The sequence below is a fragment of the Oreochromis niloticus genome, linkage group LG6, assembly GCF_001858045.2.
Source record: "Oreochromis niloticus isolate F11D_XX linkage group LG6, O_niloticus_UMD_NMBU, whole genome shotgun sequence".
Taxonomy (NCBI): Eukaryota; Metazoa; Chordata; class Actinopteri; order Cichliformes; family Cichlidae; genus Oreochromis; species Oreochromis niloticus.
The window spans coordinates 282,097-302,320 of NC_031971.2; the positions used below are offsets into that span (position 1 = coordinate 282,097).

A 20,224-nucleotide genomic window follows, 5' to 3' on the forward strand; every position below is an offset into this window, starting at 1 on the left:
TGAGACAGCTCAACTGCTAGAGTGAGAGGAGCGAAAAAATTAATCTTAAAATATTTTTTTAAACTGCTGCTGTGTCCGCAGCGTTTGCTGTACAGGTATGATTTTACCCTCAAAACGTAGCCATCGCTGTCCTCTTTCATCCAATGTGTTTACTATTGTACTAGGTGTTATGGTTCTTTCATAAATGTCACCAAAGCACAGCCTCCTCCCTCCAACTCCTCCATAGACTCTAATGTTAAAATGGCTCAGAAGGTTCGTTTGAAATCAGAAGAGCATGGTGTTTTTACACTGTCACCACGTCCATATAATAAACTCCACAGGCATGAAACTGAGAATTAGGTAGACTGGACATTGCTGCTGCTCACGGTGAAAGAATTTTGTCAATACGACCTGTACTTTCATTTGGGAGCGATTTGTTTCGGCCTGACTTTTCTGTTCATTTTAAGCAGCAAAAGTGAGGTGCATGTCTGTGTGCGTGTGTATGGAGCCATTGGGTGCAGTCATATAGCAACCAGGCTCACACCTGCCTGCCTAACGAGCTCTGTCTCTCATTCTGCCAAGATCATCTTAAACACTTCTCTTTCAACTGCTGCTGTGTCCACAGTGTTCGCTCTACAGCCATCATTTTACCCTCAAAATGTCGCCATCCTTGTTCTCTTTCCAACACCGTGTCTTTCAAAGCTCAGAGATGTAAACCTTTAAAAGTCTGTGGATCCAAGTGGAGGGATCACATTTTAGTCATTCAGTGATTCAAAGAATATGAACTTTTAATATTCATTCAGATGTTTCTGACTCTAAATTTTCTGTTCTCATTTCTTAGGTTTTCCAATTTTAATTTAAAACTTTTCAGCTATTTTCCAGCTTATTCTGTGTGAACATCAGCTTTCAAAAGTTCTGCACTTTTGTTTTCAGGTTAAAAACTCTGTATTTTCAGGCTCATTCAACATTTTTATTTTTAACTTATAATTCAGCAATTAATTCATTTCAGTGCATACATTCAGATTCAAGCATTCACACTGCAGTTTCTTCAGAAAATGCACTTTCTAGTTATTATTAGTGTGAATGCTTGTAAAAGCATTCACAGTATAGTTGTTGTAATCTTTGTTATTATGTCATATTCCGTACGTTTTTTGGCATCTAACTCCTTCAAAACCGTTCAACTTAGAAAAACCATTCAAACACCGTTAGATTCCTTCTTTTGGACATGACTGCTTGTATTTTTCTCATTTATAACATTTATATTTTAATTTTATTCAACTTTTTCAACAAAAATTTCCCATGTATTTCAATGGGGAGACCCTTCAAATCCTCATTCAACTTACTCATTTTTAAACTCCTACTACTTCCACATACGTTGACATAGAGCCACCATTCAAACTTTAAAACGAAGACAAGACATTCAACTATTCAACTTGTATTTATCTTTTCAATATCTATTATACTTTTTCTTCAGTTCCAGTTTAAGTTTCATGATGATTTTTCAGCCGTTTCAGAGTTTATAATGGGTGTGTATGGGACGGAATGTTGGGGCTAGAGTGAGACAGCTCAACTGCCAGAGTGAGAGGAGCGAAAAAATTAATCTTAAAATATTTTTTAAACTGCTGCTGTGTCCGCAGCGTTTGCTCTACAGGTTGATTTTACCTCAAAACGTAGCCATCGCTGTCCTCTTCATCCAATGTGTTTACTATGTACTAGGTGTTATGGTTCTTTCATAAATGTCACCAATGCACAGCCTCCTCCCTCCAACTCCTCCATAGACTCTAATGTTAAAATGGCTCAGAAGGTTCGTTTGAAAATCAGAAGAGCATGGTGTTTTTACACTGTCACCACGTCCATATAATAAACTCCACAGGCATGAAAACTGAGAATTAGGTAGACTGGACATTGCTGCCGCTCACGGTGAAAGAATTTCGTCAATAGGACCTGTACTTTTCATTTGGAGCGATTTGTTTCGGCCTGACTTTTCTGTTCATTTTAAGCAGCAAAGTGAGGTGCATGTCTGTGTGCGTGTGTACTGAGCCATTGGGTGCAGTTACTATAGCAACCAGGCTCACACCTGCCTGCCTAACGAGCTCTGTCTCTCACTGTGCCAAGATTCATCTTAAACATTTCTCTTTCAACTGCTGCTGTGTCCACAGTGTTTGCTCTACAGCCATCATTTTACCCTCAAAACGAAGCCATCGTTTTTCCCTTTCCAACAGCATGTCTTTCAAAGCTCAGAGATGTAAAGTTTTTAAACTGTTTGGATCTAAGTGGAGGGATCACATTTTAGTCATCCAGTGATTCAAAGAATTTGAACTTTTAATATTCATTCAGACGTTTTCTGACTCTAAATTTTCTTGTCTCATTACTCATCTTTTTCTAATTTACATTTATAACATTTTCAGCTCTTTTCCAACTTCTTCTGTGTGGATGTTAGCTTTTAGCAGTTCAGCACTTTTGTTTTCAGGTGAAAATTTCTGTATTTTTCATCTCATTCAACATTTTTAACTTAAAATTCAGCAATTAATTCTTTTCAATGCATATATTCAGATTCAAGCATTCACACTGCAGTTTCTTCAGAAAATGCACTTTCTAGTTATTAGTGTGAATGCTTGTAAAAGCATTCACAGTATAGTTGTTGTAATCTTTATTATTATTATTATTATATATTCCGTACGTTTTTTGGCATCTAATTCCTTCAAAACCGCTCAACTTAGAAAAACCATTCAAACACCATTAGATTCCTCTTCTTTTGGACATGACTGCTTCTATTTTTCTCATTTATAACATTTATATTTTTAAAATTATTCAACTTTTTCAACAAAATTTCCCATGTATTTCAATGGGAAGACCCTTCAAAATCTCCTTCAACTTACTCATTTTTAAACTCGTATTACTTCCATATACGTTGACATAGAGCCACCATTCAAACTTTAAAACGAAGACAAGACATTCAACTATTCAACTTGTATTTATCTTTTCAATATCTATTATACTTTTCTTCAGTTCCAGTTTAAGTTTCATGATGTTTTTCAGCCGTTTCAGAGTTTATAATGGGTGTGTATGGGACGGAATGTTGGGGCTAGAGTGAGACAGCTGATCTGCTAGAGTGGAGGAGCAAAAATTAATCTTAAATATTTTTTAAAACTGCTGCTGTGTCCACGGTGTTTGGTCTACAGGTCTGATTTTACCCTCAAAACGTAGCCATCGCTGTCCTCTTTCATCCAATGTGTTTACTATGTACTAGGTGTTATGGTTCTTTCATAAATGTCACCAATGCACAGCCTCCTCCCTCCAACTCCTCCATAGACTCTAATGTTAAAATGGCTCAGAAGGTTCGTTTGAAAACCAGAAGTACAGGCTGTCTTTACACTGTCACCACGTCCATATAATAAACTCCACAGGCATGAAAACTGAGAATTAGGTAGACTGGACATTGCTGTCGCTCACGGTGAAAGAATTTTGTCAATAGGACCTGTACTTTTCATTTGGGAGCGATTTGTTTCGACCTGACTTTTCTGTTCATTTTAAGCAGCAAAAGTGAGGTGCATGTCTGTGTGCGTGTGTACTGAGCCATTGGGTGCAGTTACTATAGCAACCAGGCTCACACCTGCCTGCCTAATGAGCTCTGTCTCTCACTGTGCCAAGATTCATCTTAAACACTTCTCTTTCAACTGCTGCTGTGTCCACAGTGTTTGGTCTACAGCCATCATTTTACCCTCAAAACGAAGCCATCGTTCTTCTCTTTCCAACAGCATGTCTTTCAAAGCTCAGAGATGTAAACCTTTAAAAGTGTGTGGTTCCAAGTGGAGGGATTCACTTTAGTCATTCAGTGATTCAAAGAATATGAACTTTTAATATTCATTCAGATGTTTTCTGACTCTAAATTTTCTTTTCTCATTACTTAGGTTTTTCTAATTTACATTTAAAACATTTTCAGACATTTTCCAACTTCTTCTCTGTGCTTGTCAGCTTTTAGCAGTTCAGCACTTTTGTTTTCAGGTTCAAATTTCTGTATTTTTCATCTCATTCAACATTTTTAACTTAAAATTCAGCAATTAATTCTTTTCAGTGCATACATTCAGATTCAAGCATTCACACTGCAGTTTCTTCAGAAAATGCACTTTCTAGTTATTATTATTATTATTATTATATATTCCGTACGTTTTTTGGCATCTAATTCCTTCAAAACCGCTCAACTTAGAAAAACCATTCAAACACTATTAGATTCCTCTTCTTTTGGACATGACTGCTTCTATTTTTCTCATTTATAACATTTATATTTTTAAAATTATTCAACTTTTTTCAACAAAAATTTCCCATGTATTTCAATGGGAAGACCCTTCAAAATCTCCTTCAACTTACTCATTTTTAAACTCTTATTACTTCCATATACGTTGACATAGAGCCACCATTCAAACTTTAAAATGAAGACAAGACATTCAACTATTCAACTTGTATTCATCTTTTCAATATCTATTATACTTTTTCTTCAGTTCCAGTTTAAGTTTCATGATGTTTTTTCACCCGTTTCAGAGTTTATAATGGGTGTGTATGGGACGGAATGTTGGGGCTAGAGTGAGACAGCTCAACTGCTAGAGTGAGAGGAGCGAAAAAATTAATCTTAAAATATTTTTTAAAACTGCTGCTGTGTCCGCAGCGTTTGGTCTACAGGTCTGATTTTACCCTCAAAACGTAGCCATCGCTGTCCTCTTTCATCCAATGTGTTTACTATTGTACTAGGTGTTATGGTTCTTTCATAAATGTCACCAAAGCACAGCCTCCTCCCTCCAACTCCTCCATAGACTCTAATGTTAAAATGGCTCAGTAGGTTCGTTTGAAAATCAGAAGAGCATGGTGTTTTTACACTGTCACTACGTCCATATAATAAACTCCACAGGCATGAAAACTGAGAATTAGGTAGACTGGACATTGCTGCCGCTCACGGTGAAAGAATTTCGTCAATAGGACCTGTACTTTTCATTTGGGAACGATTTGTTTCGACCTGACTTTTCTGTTCATTTTAAGCAGCAAAAGTGAGGTGCATGTCTGTGTGCGTGTGTACTGAGCCATTGGGTGCAGTCACTATAGCAACCAGGCTCACACCTGCCTGCCTAACGAGCTCTGTCTCTCACTGTGCCAAGATTCATCTTAAACACTTCTCTTTCAACTGCTGCTGTGTCCACAGTGTTTGCTCTACAGCCATCATTTTACCCTCAAAACGTCGCCATCGTTCTTCTCTTTCCAACAGCGTGTCTTTCAGAGCTCAGAGATGTAAACCTTGTAAACTGTGTGGATCCAAGTGGAGGGATCACATTTTAGTCATTCAGTGATTCAAAGAATATGAACTTTTAATATTCATTCAGATGTTTTCTGACTCTAAATTTTCTTTTCCCATTTCTTAGGTTTTTCTAATTTACAATTAAAACATTTTCAACTATTTTCCAACTTCTTCTCTGTGCTTGTCAGCTTTTAGCAGTTCAGCACTTTTGTTTTCATGTGCAAATTTCTGTATTTTTCATCTCATTCAACATTTTTAACTTAAAATTCAGCAATTAATTCATTTCAGTGCATACATTCAGATTCAAGCATTCACACTGCAGTTTCTTCAGAAAATGCACTTTCTAGTTATTATTATATATTCCGTACGTTTTTTGGCATCTAATTCCTTCAAAACCGTTCAACTTAGAAAAACCATTCAAACACCGTTAGATTCCTCTTCTTTTGGACATGACTGCTTCTATTTTTCTCATTTTTAACATTTATATTTTTAATTTTATTCACTTTTTCAACAAAATTTCCCATGTATTTCAATGGGGAGACCCTTCAAATCCTCCTTCAACTTACTCATTTTTAAACTCCTACTACTTCCACGTACGTTGACATAGAGCTTCCATTCAAACTTTAAAATGAAGACAAGACATTCAACTATTCAACTTGTATTTATCTTTTCAATATCTATTATACTTTTTCTTCAGTTCCAGTTTAAGTTTCATGATGATTTTTCAGCCGTTTCAGAGTTTATAATGGGTGTGTATGGGACGGAATGTTGGGGCTAGAGTGAGACAGCTCAACTGCTAGAGTGAGAGGAGCAAAAAAATTAATCTTAAAATATTTTTTAAAACTGCTGCTGTGTCCGCGGCATTTGCTCTACAGGTATGATTTTACCCTCAAAACGTCGCCATCGCTGTCCTCTTTCATCCAATGTGTTTACTATTGTACTAGGTGTTATGGTTCTTTCATAAATGTCACCAAAGCACAGCCTCCTCCCTCCAACTCTTCCATAGACTCTAATGTTAAAATGGCTCAGATGGTTCGTTTGAAAATCAGAAGTACAGGCTGTCTTTACACTGTCACCACGTCCATATATTAAACTCTACAGGCATGAAAACTGAGAATTCAGTAGACTAGACATTGCTGTCGCTCACGGTGAAAGAATTTTGTCAATACGACCTATACTTTTCATTTGGGAAGGATTTGTTTGGGCCTGACTTTTCTGTTCATTTTAAGCAGCAAAAGTGAGGTGCATGTCTGTGAGCGTGTGTATGGAGCCATTGGGTGCAGTCACTATAGCAACCAGGCTCACACCTGCCTGCCTAACGAGCTCTGTCTCTCACTGTGCCAAGATTCATCTTAAACACTTCTCTTTCAACTGCTGCTGTGTCCACAGTGTTTGCTCTACAGCCATCATTTTACCCTCAAAACGTAGCCACCGTTGTTCTCTTTCCAACACCGTGTCTTTCAAAGCTCAGAGATGTAAACCTTTAAAACTGTGTGGATCCAAGTGGAGGGATCACATTTTAGTCATTCAGTGATTCAAAGAATATGAACTTTTAATATTCATTCAGATGTTTTCTGACTCTAAATTGTGTTTTCTCATTTCTTAGGTTTTTCTAATTTACAATTCAAACATTTTCAGCTATTTTCCAACTTCTTCTGTGTGAACATCAGCTTTCAAAAGTTCTGCACTTTAGTTTTCAGGTTGAAAACTCTGTATTTTCCAGCTCATTCATCATTTTTAACTTAAATTCAGCAATTAATTCATTTCAGTGCATATATTCAGATTCAAGCATTCACACTGCAGTTTCTTCAGAAAATGCACTTTCTAGTTATTTTTCACTATCTATTCCGTACATTTTTTGGACGCTAACTCCTTCAAAACCGTTCAACTTAGAAAAACCATTCAAACACCATTAGATTCCTCTTCTTTTGGACATGACTGCTTCTATTTTTCTCATTTATAACATTTATATTTTTTAAATTATTCAACTTTTTTCAACAAAAATTTCCCATGTATTTCAATGGGGAGACCTTTCAAATCCTCATTCAACTTACTCCTCTTTAAACTGTATCTACTTCCACATACATTGACGTAGAGCCACCATTCAAACTTTAAAACGAAGACAAGACATTCAACTATTCAACTTGTATTTATCTTTTCAATATCTATTATACTTTTTCTTCAGTTCCAGTTTAAGTTTCATGATGATTTTTCAGCCGTTTCAGAGTTTATAATGGGTGTGTATGGGACGGAATGTTGGGGCTAGAGTGAGACAGCTCAACTGCTAGAGTGAGAGGAGCAAAAAAATTAATCTTAAAATCTTTTTTAAAACTGCTGCTGTGTCCGCGGCGTTTGCTCTACAGGTATGATTTTACCCTCAAAACGTAGCCATTGCTGTCCTCTTTCATCCAATGTGTTTACTATTGTACTAGGTGTTATGGTTCTTTCATAAATGTCACCAATGCACAGCCTCCTCCCTCCAACTCTTCCATAGACTCTAATGTTAAAATGGCTCAGAAGGTTCGTTTGAAAATCAGAAGAGCATGGTGTCTTTACACTGTCACCACGTCCATATAATAAACTCCACAGGCATGAAAACTGAGAATTAGGTAGACTGGACATTGCTGCTGCTCACGGTGAAAGAATTTTGTCAATACGACCTGTACTTTTCATTTGGGAGCGATTTGTTTCGGCCTGACTTTTCTGTTCATTTTAAGCAGCAAAAGTGAGGTGCATGTCTGTGTGCGTGTGTATGGAGCCATTGGGTGCAGTCACTATAGCAACCAGGCTCACACCTGCCTGCCTAACGAGCTCTCTCTCACTCTGCCAAGATTCATCTTAAACACTTCTCTTTCAACTGCTGCTGTGTCCACAGTGTTTGCTCTACAGCCATCATTTTACCCTCAAAACGTCGCCATCATTCTTCTCTTTCCAACACCGTGTCTTTCAAAGCTCAGAGATGTAAACCTTTAAAACTGAGTGGATCCAAGTGGAGGGATCACATTTTAGTCATTGAGTGATTCAAAGAATATGAACTTTTAATATTCATTCAGATGTTTTCTGACTCTAAATTTTCTTTTCTCATTTCTTATGTTTTTCTAATTTACAGTTAAAACATTTTCAGCTCTTTTCCAACTTCTTCTCTGTGGTTGTCAGCTTTTAGCCGTTCAGCACTTTTGTTTTCAGGTGCAGATTTCTGTATTTTTCATCTCATTTAACATTTTTAACTTAAAATTCAGTAATTAATTCATTTCAGTGCATACATTCAGATTCAAGCATTCACACTGCAGTTTCTTCAGAAAATGTACTTTCTAGTTTATTATGTATTCCGTTCGTTTTTTGTACTGCTACTCCTTCAAAACCGTTCAACTTAGAAAAACCATTCAAACACCGTTAGATTCCTCTTCTTTTGGACATGACTGCTTCTATTTTTCTCATTTTTAACATTTATATTTTTAATTTTATTCAACTTTTTTCAACAAAAATTTCCCATGTATTTCAATGGGGAGACCCTTCAAATCCTCATTCAACTTACTCATTTTTAAACTCCTACTACTTCCACGTACGTTGACATAGAGCTTCCATTCAAACTTTAAAATGAAGACAAGACATTCAACTATTCAACTTGTATTTATCTTTTCAATATCTATTATACTTTTTCTTCAGTTCCAGTTTAAGTTTCATGATGTTTTTTCAGCCGTTTCAGAGTTTATAATGGGTGTGTATGGGACGGAATGTTGGGGCTAGAGTGAGACAGCTCAACTGCTAGAGTGAGAGGAGCAAAAAAATTAATCTGAAAATCTTTTTTAAAACTGCTGCTGTGTCCGCAGCGTTTGCTCTACAGGTATGATTTTACCCTCAAAACGTCGCCATCGCTGTCCTCTTTCATCCAATGTGTTTACTATTGTGCTAGGTGTTATGGTTCTTTCATAAATGTCACCAAAGCACAGCCTCCTCCCTCCAACTCTTCCATAGACTCTAATGTTAAAATGGCTCAGAAGGTTCGTTTGAAAATCAGAAGTACAGGCTGTCTTTACACTGTCACCACGTCCATATATTAAACTCTACAGGCATGAAAACTGAGAATTCAGTAGACTAGACATTGCTGTCGCTCACGGTGAAAGAATTTTGTCAATACGACCTGTACTTTTCATTTGGGAAGGATTTGTTTCGGCCTGACTTTTCTGTTCATTTTAAGCAGCAAAAGTGAGGTGCATGTCTGTGAGCGTGTGTATGGAGCCATTGGGTGCAGTCACTATAGCAACCAGGCTCACACCTGCCTGCCTAACGAGCTCTGTCTCTCACTGTGCCAAGATTCATCTTAAACACTTCTCTTTCAACTGCTGCTGTGTCCACAGTGTTTGCTCTACAGCCATCATTTTACCCTCAAAACGTAGCCACCGTTGTTCTCTTTCCAACACCGTGTCTTTCAAAGCTCAGAGATGTAAACCTTTAAAACTGTGTGGATCCAAGTGGAGGGATCACATTTTAGTCATTCAGTGATTCAAAGAATATGAACTTTTAATATTCATTCAGATGTTTTCTGACTCTAAATAATCTTTTCTCATTTCTTAGGTTTTTCTAATTTACAATTAAAACATTTTCAGCTCTTTTCCAACTTCTTGTCTGTGGATGTCAGCTTTTAGCAGTTCAGCACTTTTGTTTTCAGGTGAAAATTTCTGTATTTTTCATCTCATTCAAAATTTTTAACTTAAATTCAGCAATTAATTCATTTCAGTGCATACATTCAGATTCAAGCATTCACACTGCAGTTTCTTCAGAAAATGCACTTTCTAGTTATTATTATTATTATAACTTTCTTCTCTCAAGACATGCACTTCATCGCTTACCAGACTTGGTGACAAATATGCTCATTTGATACTAGTATTAAGGGTATCAGGTAAACTAAAACTAGACGTGGAACATTTTGTCACTCACTGCAAGTAATTTGTGACAACTTAGTAAATATGTCCCTTAGGCCTCTAAAGACCTCATGAAAATTTCGAGACAAGGAATAAAAATGCTTTCAATTGTGACTTTAATTGTGTAATTTACAAATAGTGCAAAATGCAGACAAAAAAGAGAAAGTAAATTAAAGAAGACATTTTACTGAATATAATTAAGATGAATTATCATTGACTGTTCACACCCTCCTGCTGATCCATGTAGCTGTCTGGAGGGTGCAGCAGATTGAAGCGCAGCAGCTGCAGATCCACAACTGGCCGTTGCTCCTTTACATGGCCCCAGCACTCTCTGGGGCCCCAGGCAGGTGGAGATGGGGGAGGCGGGTCAGAGTCAGCGGGATTGGAGTAGTTTTCCTCAGGCTGGTGGTTGTTGTTGGGGTCAGAAGGGGATAAGCTGCTGTTGCTGTGGCAGCGAACTAGGAATTTTCCCCAGTGGTGACGATGGTAGAGCATGCCGGCCACCACCAGCAGCGCCAGAATTAGTGAGCTGAGCAGGAAGAAAAGGACGTATACACCTTTAGTTTCAGTGGACAGGTTTGAGCTGCAACCTGAAGGGAAAATGAGAAACAACCCCCCCCCCCCAAAAAAAAAACAAAACAAAAAAAACAGAAGAAGGTCAGCAGCTGAATTAAAGCAGAATATCTGCAAGTCTAACTAAGCTTACTGATTTGGGTCAAGCATACCTGCAGCCTTCATGTCCACACAGATCGTTCCTCCTGATCCCAGGCGGGACTCATCCTGAAAGCCTGCCCGGCAATGGCATGAGTAGGAGCCAAACTGGTTCACACAGTCTGCATTGATGTCACATTGAACAAGCTGGGTCCCACACTCATTAACATCTGAAACAGACATGGACAGAACTTTTAGCTGATAATGTGTTTAGTTAGTATTATATGCATTTTAAAAAAAACTATGTAAAAACAATGTAGTGTAATCAAATGTATATTTATCAGTAATCACTGTTTTTGATTCCTTCCCATTTACAGATTGTTACGATATAAATATATATCCTTAATGCTTATTTTCTGTTTATATTGTTTTATAGAGCCCAGTGTAGGAAAACGCCCTTGTGAGTTAGAATGTAGGCCACTCTGAGTCCAGTCTTTCTCTGTCACCAAAAGAATTCAAAAGAACAGAATTTAATAAGATTTGTCCAGAGTAACATTACCAAGCAATTTAGGACACTTCCATACCTGCAGTTGACACAGACATGATAATTGCCTTTCTTAGATTCCCTTTGAAGTTGATACCAGTGGCAATGAGCCCCTGGAGAGCTGAGTGGATGGCCCTGTGGACATGCATGCCTCTAGGTCCCTGTCTAACTTGCAGCCAGAGGATGTACAGCACTCCTGCATGCAACCTGTGCACAAAACCTGTAATTATGTACCATAACATTTACCTTAACAGTAAAGCAGCTTTATGGTCCATAGATCCCGCTTCATTGTGTAGTCTAAAGCAGTCAAACTGCACAATGACATAAGTACAGGTGTTGCAGAGTGAGGTTTAATGTAATAAACCAGTCCACAGTTCTCAAGTGGAGTTTCCAGGATTTGTTTTTAGTATGGCAGCACAAGAGGAAAAAGAAAGAGAGGTGGGGAAAAGGTCTGGCCCGGCCCTATATGCTGGATGCAAAGTAAAAGGCACCCTTTTTTTCCAAGTTGGACATGGAGTCCCAGAGTGACTGTCAAAATGTCCAAAATGTGAAGCAAATGAAAATTCCGACAACCACAGCAGAAGAAAGGGTATCAGACAATGAAACAGCGATAACAGACACTGACCAAAATTAACACAGATAAGAACAATCACGGCAAGACAGTGACAGGAACTAAAAGTTACACAGAGCACTAAAGAAAACAGAATTGAAAACCGGAGGACAAAAGCATAAAGAGAAAGACAAGACAGAAGGAGGACCAAAATAAGGAAACTGATCAAATTAAACGCATAAGAATATCAAAATTGGAGCCAAGGTTTAATACAGAAAAGAATTTCTAAACTAACACTAGAACAATAAGGCAATCTAAACAGGTACCCAGAACTCCAAAGAAACTAAACAGGGACTTAAATAATACAATTTAAAACTTCAAACACTACAATAAAAGTGAACAATGCAATAAAACCTAAACAGAAACCTGAAATTCAGCAACTTCACAATCAACACAAAAACCTAAGACCACGACAGATGAGAAATAAAAAGACAAATAGTGTGGAAAACACCGAGTATGATTTTCAGGCTCATATGCGGTGGTACTTTTCACAGACTTTCCTTGCAGATGGTATTCAGCAGCATTGCACAAGAGCATAAAAATTGTAAAACAATTGACACAAAACAAAGTGGCAAAAATATAGTGAACTAGAACAAATATCTCAAGTGTACAGGTGTTCAAATTCATCTTCAGTAAGTACTGGAGTAAATGTAAGTTACATTTTACCACTGATCCCATCTATACTCTCATCCAGTGGTGGTCGGTTTTGCAAGATCAGACCAATGGTATTTGTGGTTCAGTGTGGAGTTGCAGTCATTTTCTGAATAGGTTCACTCAAAAAAGACAGTGTCATTCAAATGTTTTTAAATGTATTCAAAGACAAACTTATACTTCAGCATTAATGGAAAGACTTGTGAGGATGTTTTCTACAAACCTTTTTATTCTTTTGGAAGACACTGACAGTTGTTCATGCAGAGCCTCCAGCTGTTTGCTGATCTACAGAAACAAAAGCCATGTACAAAGTTTAGTCTGGGCCTTCACCATTTCTTAATGCGTCAGTGATGCTTTGTTTTTAATATTTATTACCAAAAAAAAAAAAAAAAAAAAAAAAACCACCCATGCACATGCTACATATACATATAACACCTTTAATGTCATGTCTCAAACACACACACAGAGACAGACACACACACACACCCCATACCAAAGCTTTAACTGAAAGCAGCAGTGATCTGGCCAGGTTGTCCCAAGACTCCACCAAATCCTGACTAAAGTTGATCTCTATAGCCACTTCAAACAGGTGATCTGTCAGAGAGATTTCAGAGGACCAAAACAAAGTCTTTATAATAACAGTTTCACTGGTAGCTCAGATAAAATAAATGAAATTTGATCTCCAGATTAGACATACAGGCATACACAAAGTTTGTACACACATCTTCTCATTAAATGTTTTTTCTTTAATTTTACTACTTCCTACACTGTAGACATCAAATATATGAAGCAAGATATATGCATCAAAGAAAAAAACAACTCTAAATATGCTTTATATTTTAGATTCCTGAAAGTAACCACAGCCAGAACTGCAATCCCTTATCCTTCTCTCAATGACCTTCATGATGTAGTCACCTGTCAGGGTTCATTTGTACATGGTGGTCCAACTAAATGCAGACCGGATGAGATGGCAGGATGCTGTGGTAACCAGCATGGTTACCACAGCATCCTTCTTAATGGAGTTGGGTTGATCAGTTGTGTTCTGCAGAAGTCAGCTTGGTACAAAGCTGACAGCCCTATTTGACAACTATTAGAAATTATATTATGCCAAGAACCAATCAGCTAAGTAAAGAGAAATGACAGTCCATCATGACTTTAAGAACTGAAGGTCAGTCAGTCAGTCAGGAAAATTGCTAAAACTTTGACTGTGTTGCCAAGTGGAGTTTCAAAAACCGTCAAGCACTATGATGAAACTGGCTCACATGAGGATGCCCCAGGAAAGAAAGACCAAGAGTCACCTCTGCTGCTGAGGATAAATTCATCCGAGTCACCAACCTCAGAAATCTGAAGTTAACAGCGACTCAGATTAAGCCCAGATAAATGCCACACAGAGTTCCAGTAGCAGACACATCTCTACACACATCAAATGTTCAGAGAAGACTGTGCAAGTCAGGCCTTTATGGTCAAATAGCTGCTAAGAAACCATAACTAAGGAAAACCAACAAGCAGAAGAGCATTGTTTGGGCCAAGAAACACAAGTAGTGAACATTGTTGGGCATTTATTCAAAATTAAAGGCACACAGAACCAGCATAGTTACCACAGCATCCTGCCATCTCATCCGGTTTGCATTTAGTTGGACCACAATGTATTTTTCAACAGGACAATGACCCCAAACACACCTCCGGGATGTTTAACACTAGGTTTACTAAACCTGCGCAAATTTGCGTAATTTCCCTAAACCCAACACCCCCTAGAATTACTGGGTTTTTTATTTTCTGGTGCAAGTCCCGAGGTGTTAAGCACCCCTGCTGAGATTTTCACAGGTCATCAGCTCGTTTCTCCTCCAGCTTTTGTTGTGCAAACCACCCATTATCCTTGAGGCCTGGCATGTTTGCATTTGCTCACTCAGAGTTGCTCAGATCCAAGTCAGGCCAAACCTCTGTGTTACAACTTTCAGAAATGCCTGCCGTACCTATACAAAATATCCCACACATTGACTGACCTGCAAATATAAAAGACACACATTCACACCTTCCTTGACTCTCAGCACAGATCTTCCATTGTTCCATTGTCACTGTGTATGTGAGGGAGTGGCATTGCTTGACTACAGCACAGTGCTGTGCATAAAAGCAGACCGACCCAGGCGGGAGAATCATTTCTTGTTCGCATTTCTGAGAACGCACATCAGGATGGCCTGCCACGCAGGAAGAACCTCTCCGCGCAACAGGCTTTGGCCTTGCTTCAGGAAATGGACGAAGCAGATTTTGATGGAGGAGAGGTTTCAGTTGTCCAGCAGGCCACTGATACCTCCTCAGAAGAATCTGAAAAGGAGACGGAACAAGAACCCAACATGCCTCCACAGAAGAGGCCCCGTGGTACTGGGAAGCCCAGCCAGAGCCACACGGCAAAAGACGGCACTGTGTGGGCTGAGGAGGACATTGGAATGCCCAGTGCAGTAGCAAATCGTTCGTGCTTCACTTCACTGTCCATTCACACAGTATATTAGAACCAAGCCAGACAAATTTGGGATCAAGTTCTGGATGGCCACGGATTTGGACACCAAATATGTCTGCAGTGCATCTCCTTACTTGGGAAAGGACCCCAGTCGTCAGAAGGGAGAGAGGCTGGCAGAGAACGTGGTCATGAAACTGATGGAGGCGTTTTTGGATGATGGGAGAAATGTCACAACGGACAATTTCTTTACTTCACTGTTACTGTTGCACAGACTGCTGCGGCGCAAAACAACGTTACTGGGCACGGTGAATAAAGTCCGGCGTGAACTTCCTCAACTTGCAAAAGAAACTGCAAAGCGAGAGGCCTTCTCCACTTCAGTGCTTAGAAGTGGCAGTGTCTCCTTGACAATTTATGCAGGAGAGTGATGGAGTGCTGCGCCAGATGTCCTGGCCTCCACAGTCACCTGACCTAAACCCAGTCAAGATGGTTTGGGATGAGATTGAGCGCAGAGTGAAGGCAAAATGGCCAACAAGTGCTCAGCATCTCTGGGAACTCCTTCAAGACTGTTGGAAAACCAGCTCAGGTGGCGACCTCATGAAGCTCATCGAGAGAATGCCAAGAGTGTGCAAAGGATGGCCATTTTGAAGTATAAAGAATGTTATGAGTTATTTCATACTTTTCTCTACTACAAAATTACATGTGTGTTCATTCATAGTTTTGATGCCTTCAGTGAGAATTTACAATGTAAATAGTCATGAAAATAAAGAAAAACCATTAAATAAGAAGGTGTGTCCAAACTTTAGACTGGTAGTGTATATATGTATGTAGACACAGACACACACAGAGAGACTGTACAACAAGTGAAAGTAAGGAGGCTGAGGACTGGTGAATTCCAGAACCACTGTCCAAGCTGAGACAAACATCCATGAGTACAACCAATGGCCACAACCAATTGTGTACTTAGCGAATACCTCAGGCAGCAGAAAGAAAGAAGAAAGAAGAGGAGAAGGAGAAGAAGCATCATGGAAGGACAGGCCCCTGCATGGTATAGATAGAGGAAGTGGCTGATATCCAGAAATCCTACCAGAAGCAGGACAAAGCTGGAGTGAAAGACAGCACAGAGGCAGTAATCATGGCAGCACAGGAACAAGCCCTAAGAAGAAGAGAGGTGGGGGTCTACCACACTGGGCAAGACCCCAGACGCAGACTGAGTAAAGATGCCCCAGCACATAACAACAGGGTGCACCACAACCAAGTGGTATACAGGAACATCTGTGCCAGCCTGAAAGTCCCGAGGTCAAAATAGGAGAAGCCCTTAGGGTGGTCAAGAATGAGTGAGCCAAGGTCCTCAGGGACTTCCAGATATAAAAAAAGCTGGTGATGGCTAACCAACTGGGCATAGTAGTGGTGGACAAGCAGAGGAAGATGACCGTAGTTATAGATGCAGCGAAACCGAATGACAGCAACATCAGGAAGGAGGAACATGAAAGGTACCAAGGGCTCAAAGAAGAGCTTGAGAAGATGTGGAGGATGAAGGTAACAGTGGTCCCAGTGGTAATCAGTGCAGTGACTCCCAAGCCAAGTGATTGGCTCCAAAAGATCCAAGGAATAACATCAGAGAACTCTTTTCAGAAGAGCGCAGTCCTATAAATAGCAAAGATACTGCACAGGACCCTCAAGCTCCCAGGCCTCTGGTAGAGGACCCAAGCTTGAAGGATAGACCACCCGCAGGGAAGAGAAGGGAATGATTGTTGTTGTTTTGTGTGTTTTTTCAATGAATAAATCTATCTATAAAACATTTTTAAAAACCTGCTCATGACGAGCCTGTGTGTTCAGCATAAGGTACAATGGCAATTTAGCCAGATAAAAAGAGAACCCACACTTCAGAAAAAAAATAAGACATTCTTGTCCAATACTCACCACCAGGAAAATGTTGAATGTTTGAGTCGTTTTTCATGTTTGCTATGAGGGACAAAAAAAAAAAAAAAAAAAAAAAAAAAACACAGTAAAAAAAACAAAACGAACAAAACCAAACCCCTCTCTGACTTCCCACAAATGAACCAGTTGTGTAATTCAGTGCTGATCTGACTTGACATGATTCAACACCACTCGACCATATTGATTATCTGTGTGCTTTTGTTTGGCAAAAACACATTTCTTTATAGTACATCCAAAAGTATCGAGAGTGCATCACTTATTCCTCATTTTGACATATGCTTTCACATGCACTGTAATAATAATAAGACATTTTATTTATAGGCACCTTTAAGACACTCAAGGTCACCTTACAATAGCACAAGAGCAATAGCAACAATACAATATAATAAAACATGGCAAAATAAAATTTAGACATAAGACACAATTTTAATAGCTGTTTAACCTGAAAATGTTCATTGAAAATTTGGTTTCATGATCTCATTTCAAAGAACTAAACATATCTATATTAAGCAATATAATTACAGTTAGTCAATCCAAAAAACGAGCACGACAGATCCAGGTGTGTGTCTGTGTTCAAATGTACTCACAGTTCCATCTGTGGTCTGACAGTGGCTCCACCATGTTAGGCTGAGGATGAGTCTGATCAGTGTGCTGTATTTCTTGTCTGTCGGAGGGTGAGGGAAGCTGGACTGAGGTCTGATTGACCTCAGTTATGTTCTCCTTCACTGTCCAGCTCAGAGTTGTGGTCTCATCCTCTGCAACAGTAGATTCCTCCTCATTCATTTGTTTTGCTGTTGTAGTGTCAGTGGTAACTTCCAGTCGGGTGTGAGTGATACCTCTCCCTGATCTGAAGGTCCTTTGGGTGGACACTGATTCAGTCGGCATGGTTGTGTAGTTCCCAGACAAGGACGGAGGGTTGTTTTTATCCACCTGAAGAAGAACAGATGACGAAGAGTTTCACAATATTTTCTGGAATTTACAAGCAAAATAAAAAACAAAACGAGTACTGCAGATTTTTGCAAGATAAAAAACAGCAATCGCGTGACCTCAGTTGTATGAAATATGACATAAAATGTGACCTTTAAAAAAAAAATTTAGACAGTTAATTTATTAAAGAGAAAATCAAAACACAGTGCAGAAAAAGCCAAAATGATTAACACTGCAGAGGAACTGAAAGGTCGACTGAAAGAAGTTGCTAAACTTTTTTCTATATGTTTTTAAATCAGTGAGTGAAATCTTTAACATTAGACAGTAATTTTACTAGGGCTGTCAACGTTAACACTGATTAATCCGTCATCACAATTTACAAGATTACAATTTTTAAGGCAATTAACCCATCTGGAGCTCAGAAGGACTCAAAATCCCTGAAATGTCTCTATCAACGCATTTCGTGCAGTTTGTCCATTCTGCGCTCCAGATGGGTTAAAAATTTTAATCGCGTTAATCGTGATGACGTGTTAACATTGACACGTTGACCACTTTTTACCCATTCTTAAATTTAATAGTGAATATGCAGCTTTTGCCAGTGTTAGAAATATTGCCAGGCAGTGTAAGGCATCTGCAAAACTACAATTGAGACTAAGACTAACACTGTGTCCACTCACCCAAGTGTTTGTGTCTGCAGGCATCTTGGGCTCTGTGGGTAACTCAGTCATCATTGCTAATTGTTCCTCATCATAACCATACCCCATCTGTTCCCTCTTCGTACCTGGTCCAGATTCACTCAAGTCCATCAGCCCAGGAGATGTCTCTGACTCATTGCTTGTCTCTGTAAAGCCTTCCCCTGGGTTAAAAATGACTGGTGATCCAAATGCTTGGTAGCGACCATAAAAGCCCCTGTACAGGGGGTTGGGCCAGCCACCAATCAGTAGCACCACATACAGAATATTGGAGGAGGTGGTGTATTTGGCCTCTTGCCAGCACTTCTGTAAGACTTTGTGTCCCGCTAAATCACCAACTGGCTCGTCAATGTGGATTTGGTCCTGTTTGAGGTTACAGATGTCATCAGGGGTCAAATCCTCCAGGTAGAGATGAATCCTTTTACTCGGATCCACCTGGATTGTCCAGTTGCACCACAGGGGAGGATTGGAGCATAGGTAGTCCGGGGAGAAAAACTCACCACTGTCACTGTATAGCAACCGGTGACAACTCCGCAAGGCAAAGAAAGTGTTTTCAGCTCCAGAGTCATCTGTGAACGGAATAGAAAGACATGTCATTAAATGAACCGAAATGGTTTTATACATTATTATGTTAATAATGTATCAACCTAGTTGGCAGGTGCTGATTTCAGTACTGTATATAATATACATATAGTTATGCATTTTTCAAAATCAGGAAAATATACTATCATCATTCACTTTCAGGATGTTCAGTTTTACTTCATGTTAGTTCTTAATAATGTTTATTGTGTTTTTAAACATACTGAATGCCTCTCAACACTTCTTCCAGCTGACTGGTTCCAACTGATAAGACAAACTCTTACACATAGTGAATAAAAACAATCAAATATTAACCTGTATACGGAAAGGCTCTCCCATAAATCCATATGGGTGATGTCAAACTACCAATATAAGGTACAGTTTATTTAATGATAAATGGACTGATTCTTATATAGTGCTTTTCTACTCTCCCGGAGTACTCAAAGCGCTGTATACAACATGCCTCATTCACCCATTCACACCCACTTCTAAAGCACTTCTAAACACAAGTGCAAACTAATCTACATTCACACTCCGATGAATGCACTTTGTCAGCACAGGCTGAAACATTTAGACTTACAAAATAACATACAAACATGGAAAATCCCAAGTTAAACATTTGCAGACTCACCTGGAGGCTGCTCAGTATCTTCTTCATTCACCTAAGGACAGAAAGAAATACACAATTAAACTGTTAATACAAATCCAAAAGAGGTTATCAGTGAGGCACAATAACTTACCTGTGCATTACAGTCAAATGTCAACAAAAATATGAGCAGCACACACTTGAAGTTTATGATGGCTGTTTGTTTCATTTTCGTATGCAGTTAAATTACTGAAATTTGGGAAACAGCAAAGTCAATCTGATTCTCTCAGATTCAGTTCAACAGATATTTCCTTTCCTGTCTGTGCAGGTGAATTGCATCAGTTAGTTAATTAAGTTTCCTTTTACTGGTTAGTAATATCCATTTTATCCAGCAGAGGGCACTGTA

General features: G+C 39.0%; 3 protein-coding genes across 6 annotated transcripts in view; 2 read left to right on the forward strand and 1 right to left on the reverse strand.

Annotated features, from left to right (window-relative positions):
• The window catches only part of LOC100711262 (malate dehydrogenase, cytoplasmic), an 868,968-nt gene that overhangs the window by 81,350 nt on the left and 767,394 nt on the right, over positions 1-20,224 (forward strand). The window lies entirely within an intron of this gene.
• The window catches only part of LOC100698010 (GTP-binding protein 2), a 197,783-nt gene that overhangs the window by 43,372 nt on the left and 134,187 nt on the right, over positions 1-20,224 (forward strand). The gene's annotated exons all lie outside the window — the stretch shown is intronic.
• Positions 10,285-20,160, reverse strand: zgc:66455 (uncharacterized). 4 transcript variants are annotated; one of them, XM_013267508.3, is made up of 11 exons: positions 19,973-20,160; positions 19,864-19,894; positions 18,639-19,222; positions 17,871-17,964; positions 17,622-17,789; positions 17,017-17,058; positions 13,135-13,235; positions 12,865-12,926; positions 11,421-11,587; positions 10,911-11,066; positions 10,285-10,775 (listed from the first exon to the last, which is right to left on the reverse strand). In XM_013267508.3, the coding sequence occupies exons 1-11, from the start codon at positions 20,045-20,047 to the stop codon at positions 10,396-10,398; spliced, it is 1,860 nt and encodes a 619-aa protein (XP_013122962.1). In that variant the 5' UTR covers positions 20,048-20,160; the 3' UTR covers positions 10,285-10,395. The 4 variants fall into 4 exon arrangements, with proteins under 4 accessions (XP_013122962.1, XP_013122960.1, XP_013122961.1 ...); XM_013267506.3 differs by having other exon boundaries at positions 17,622-17,964; positions 19,973-20,159; XM_005465692.4 differs by having other exon boundaries at positions 10,572-10,714; positions 17,622-17,964.

Coding starts and splice junctions, on each gene's coding strand:
- zgc:66455 (XM_013267506.3), bottom strand. CDS start 20,047: ATGAAACAAACAGCCATCATAAACTTCAAGTGTGTGCTGCTCATATTT. Junction 19,895..19,972: donor CATTTGACTGTAATGCACAG/GTAAGTTATTGT, acceptor TTCTGTCCTTAG/GTGAATGAAGAAGATACTGA. Junction 11,588..12,864: donor TCTTCCAAAAGAATAAAAAG/GTTTGTAGAAAA, acceptor TTTTGTGCACAG/GTTGCATGCAGGAGTGCTGT.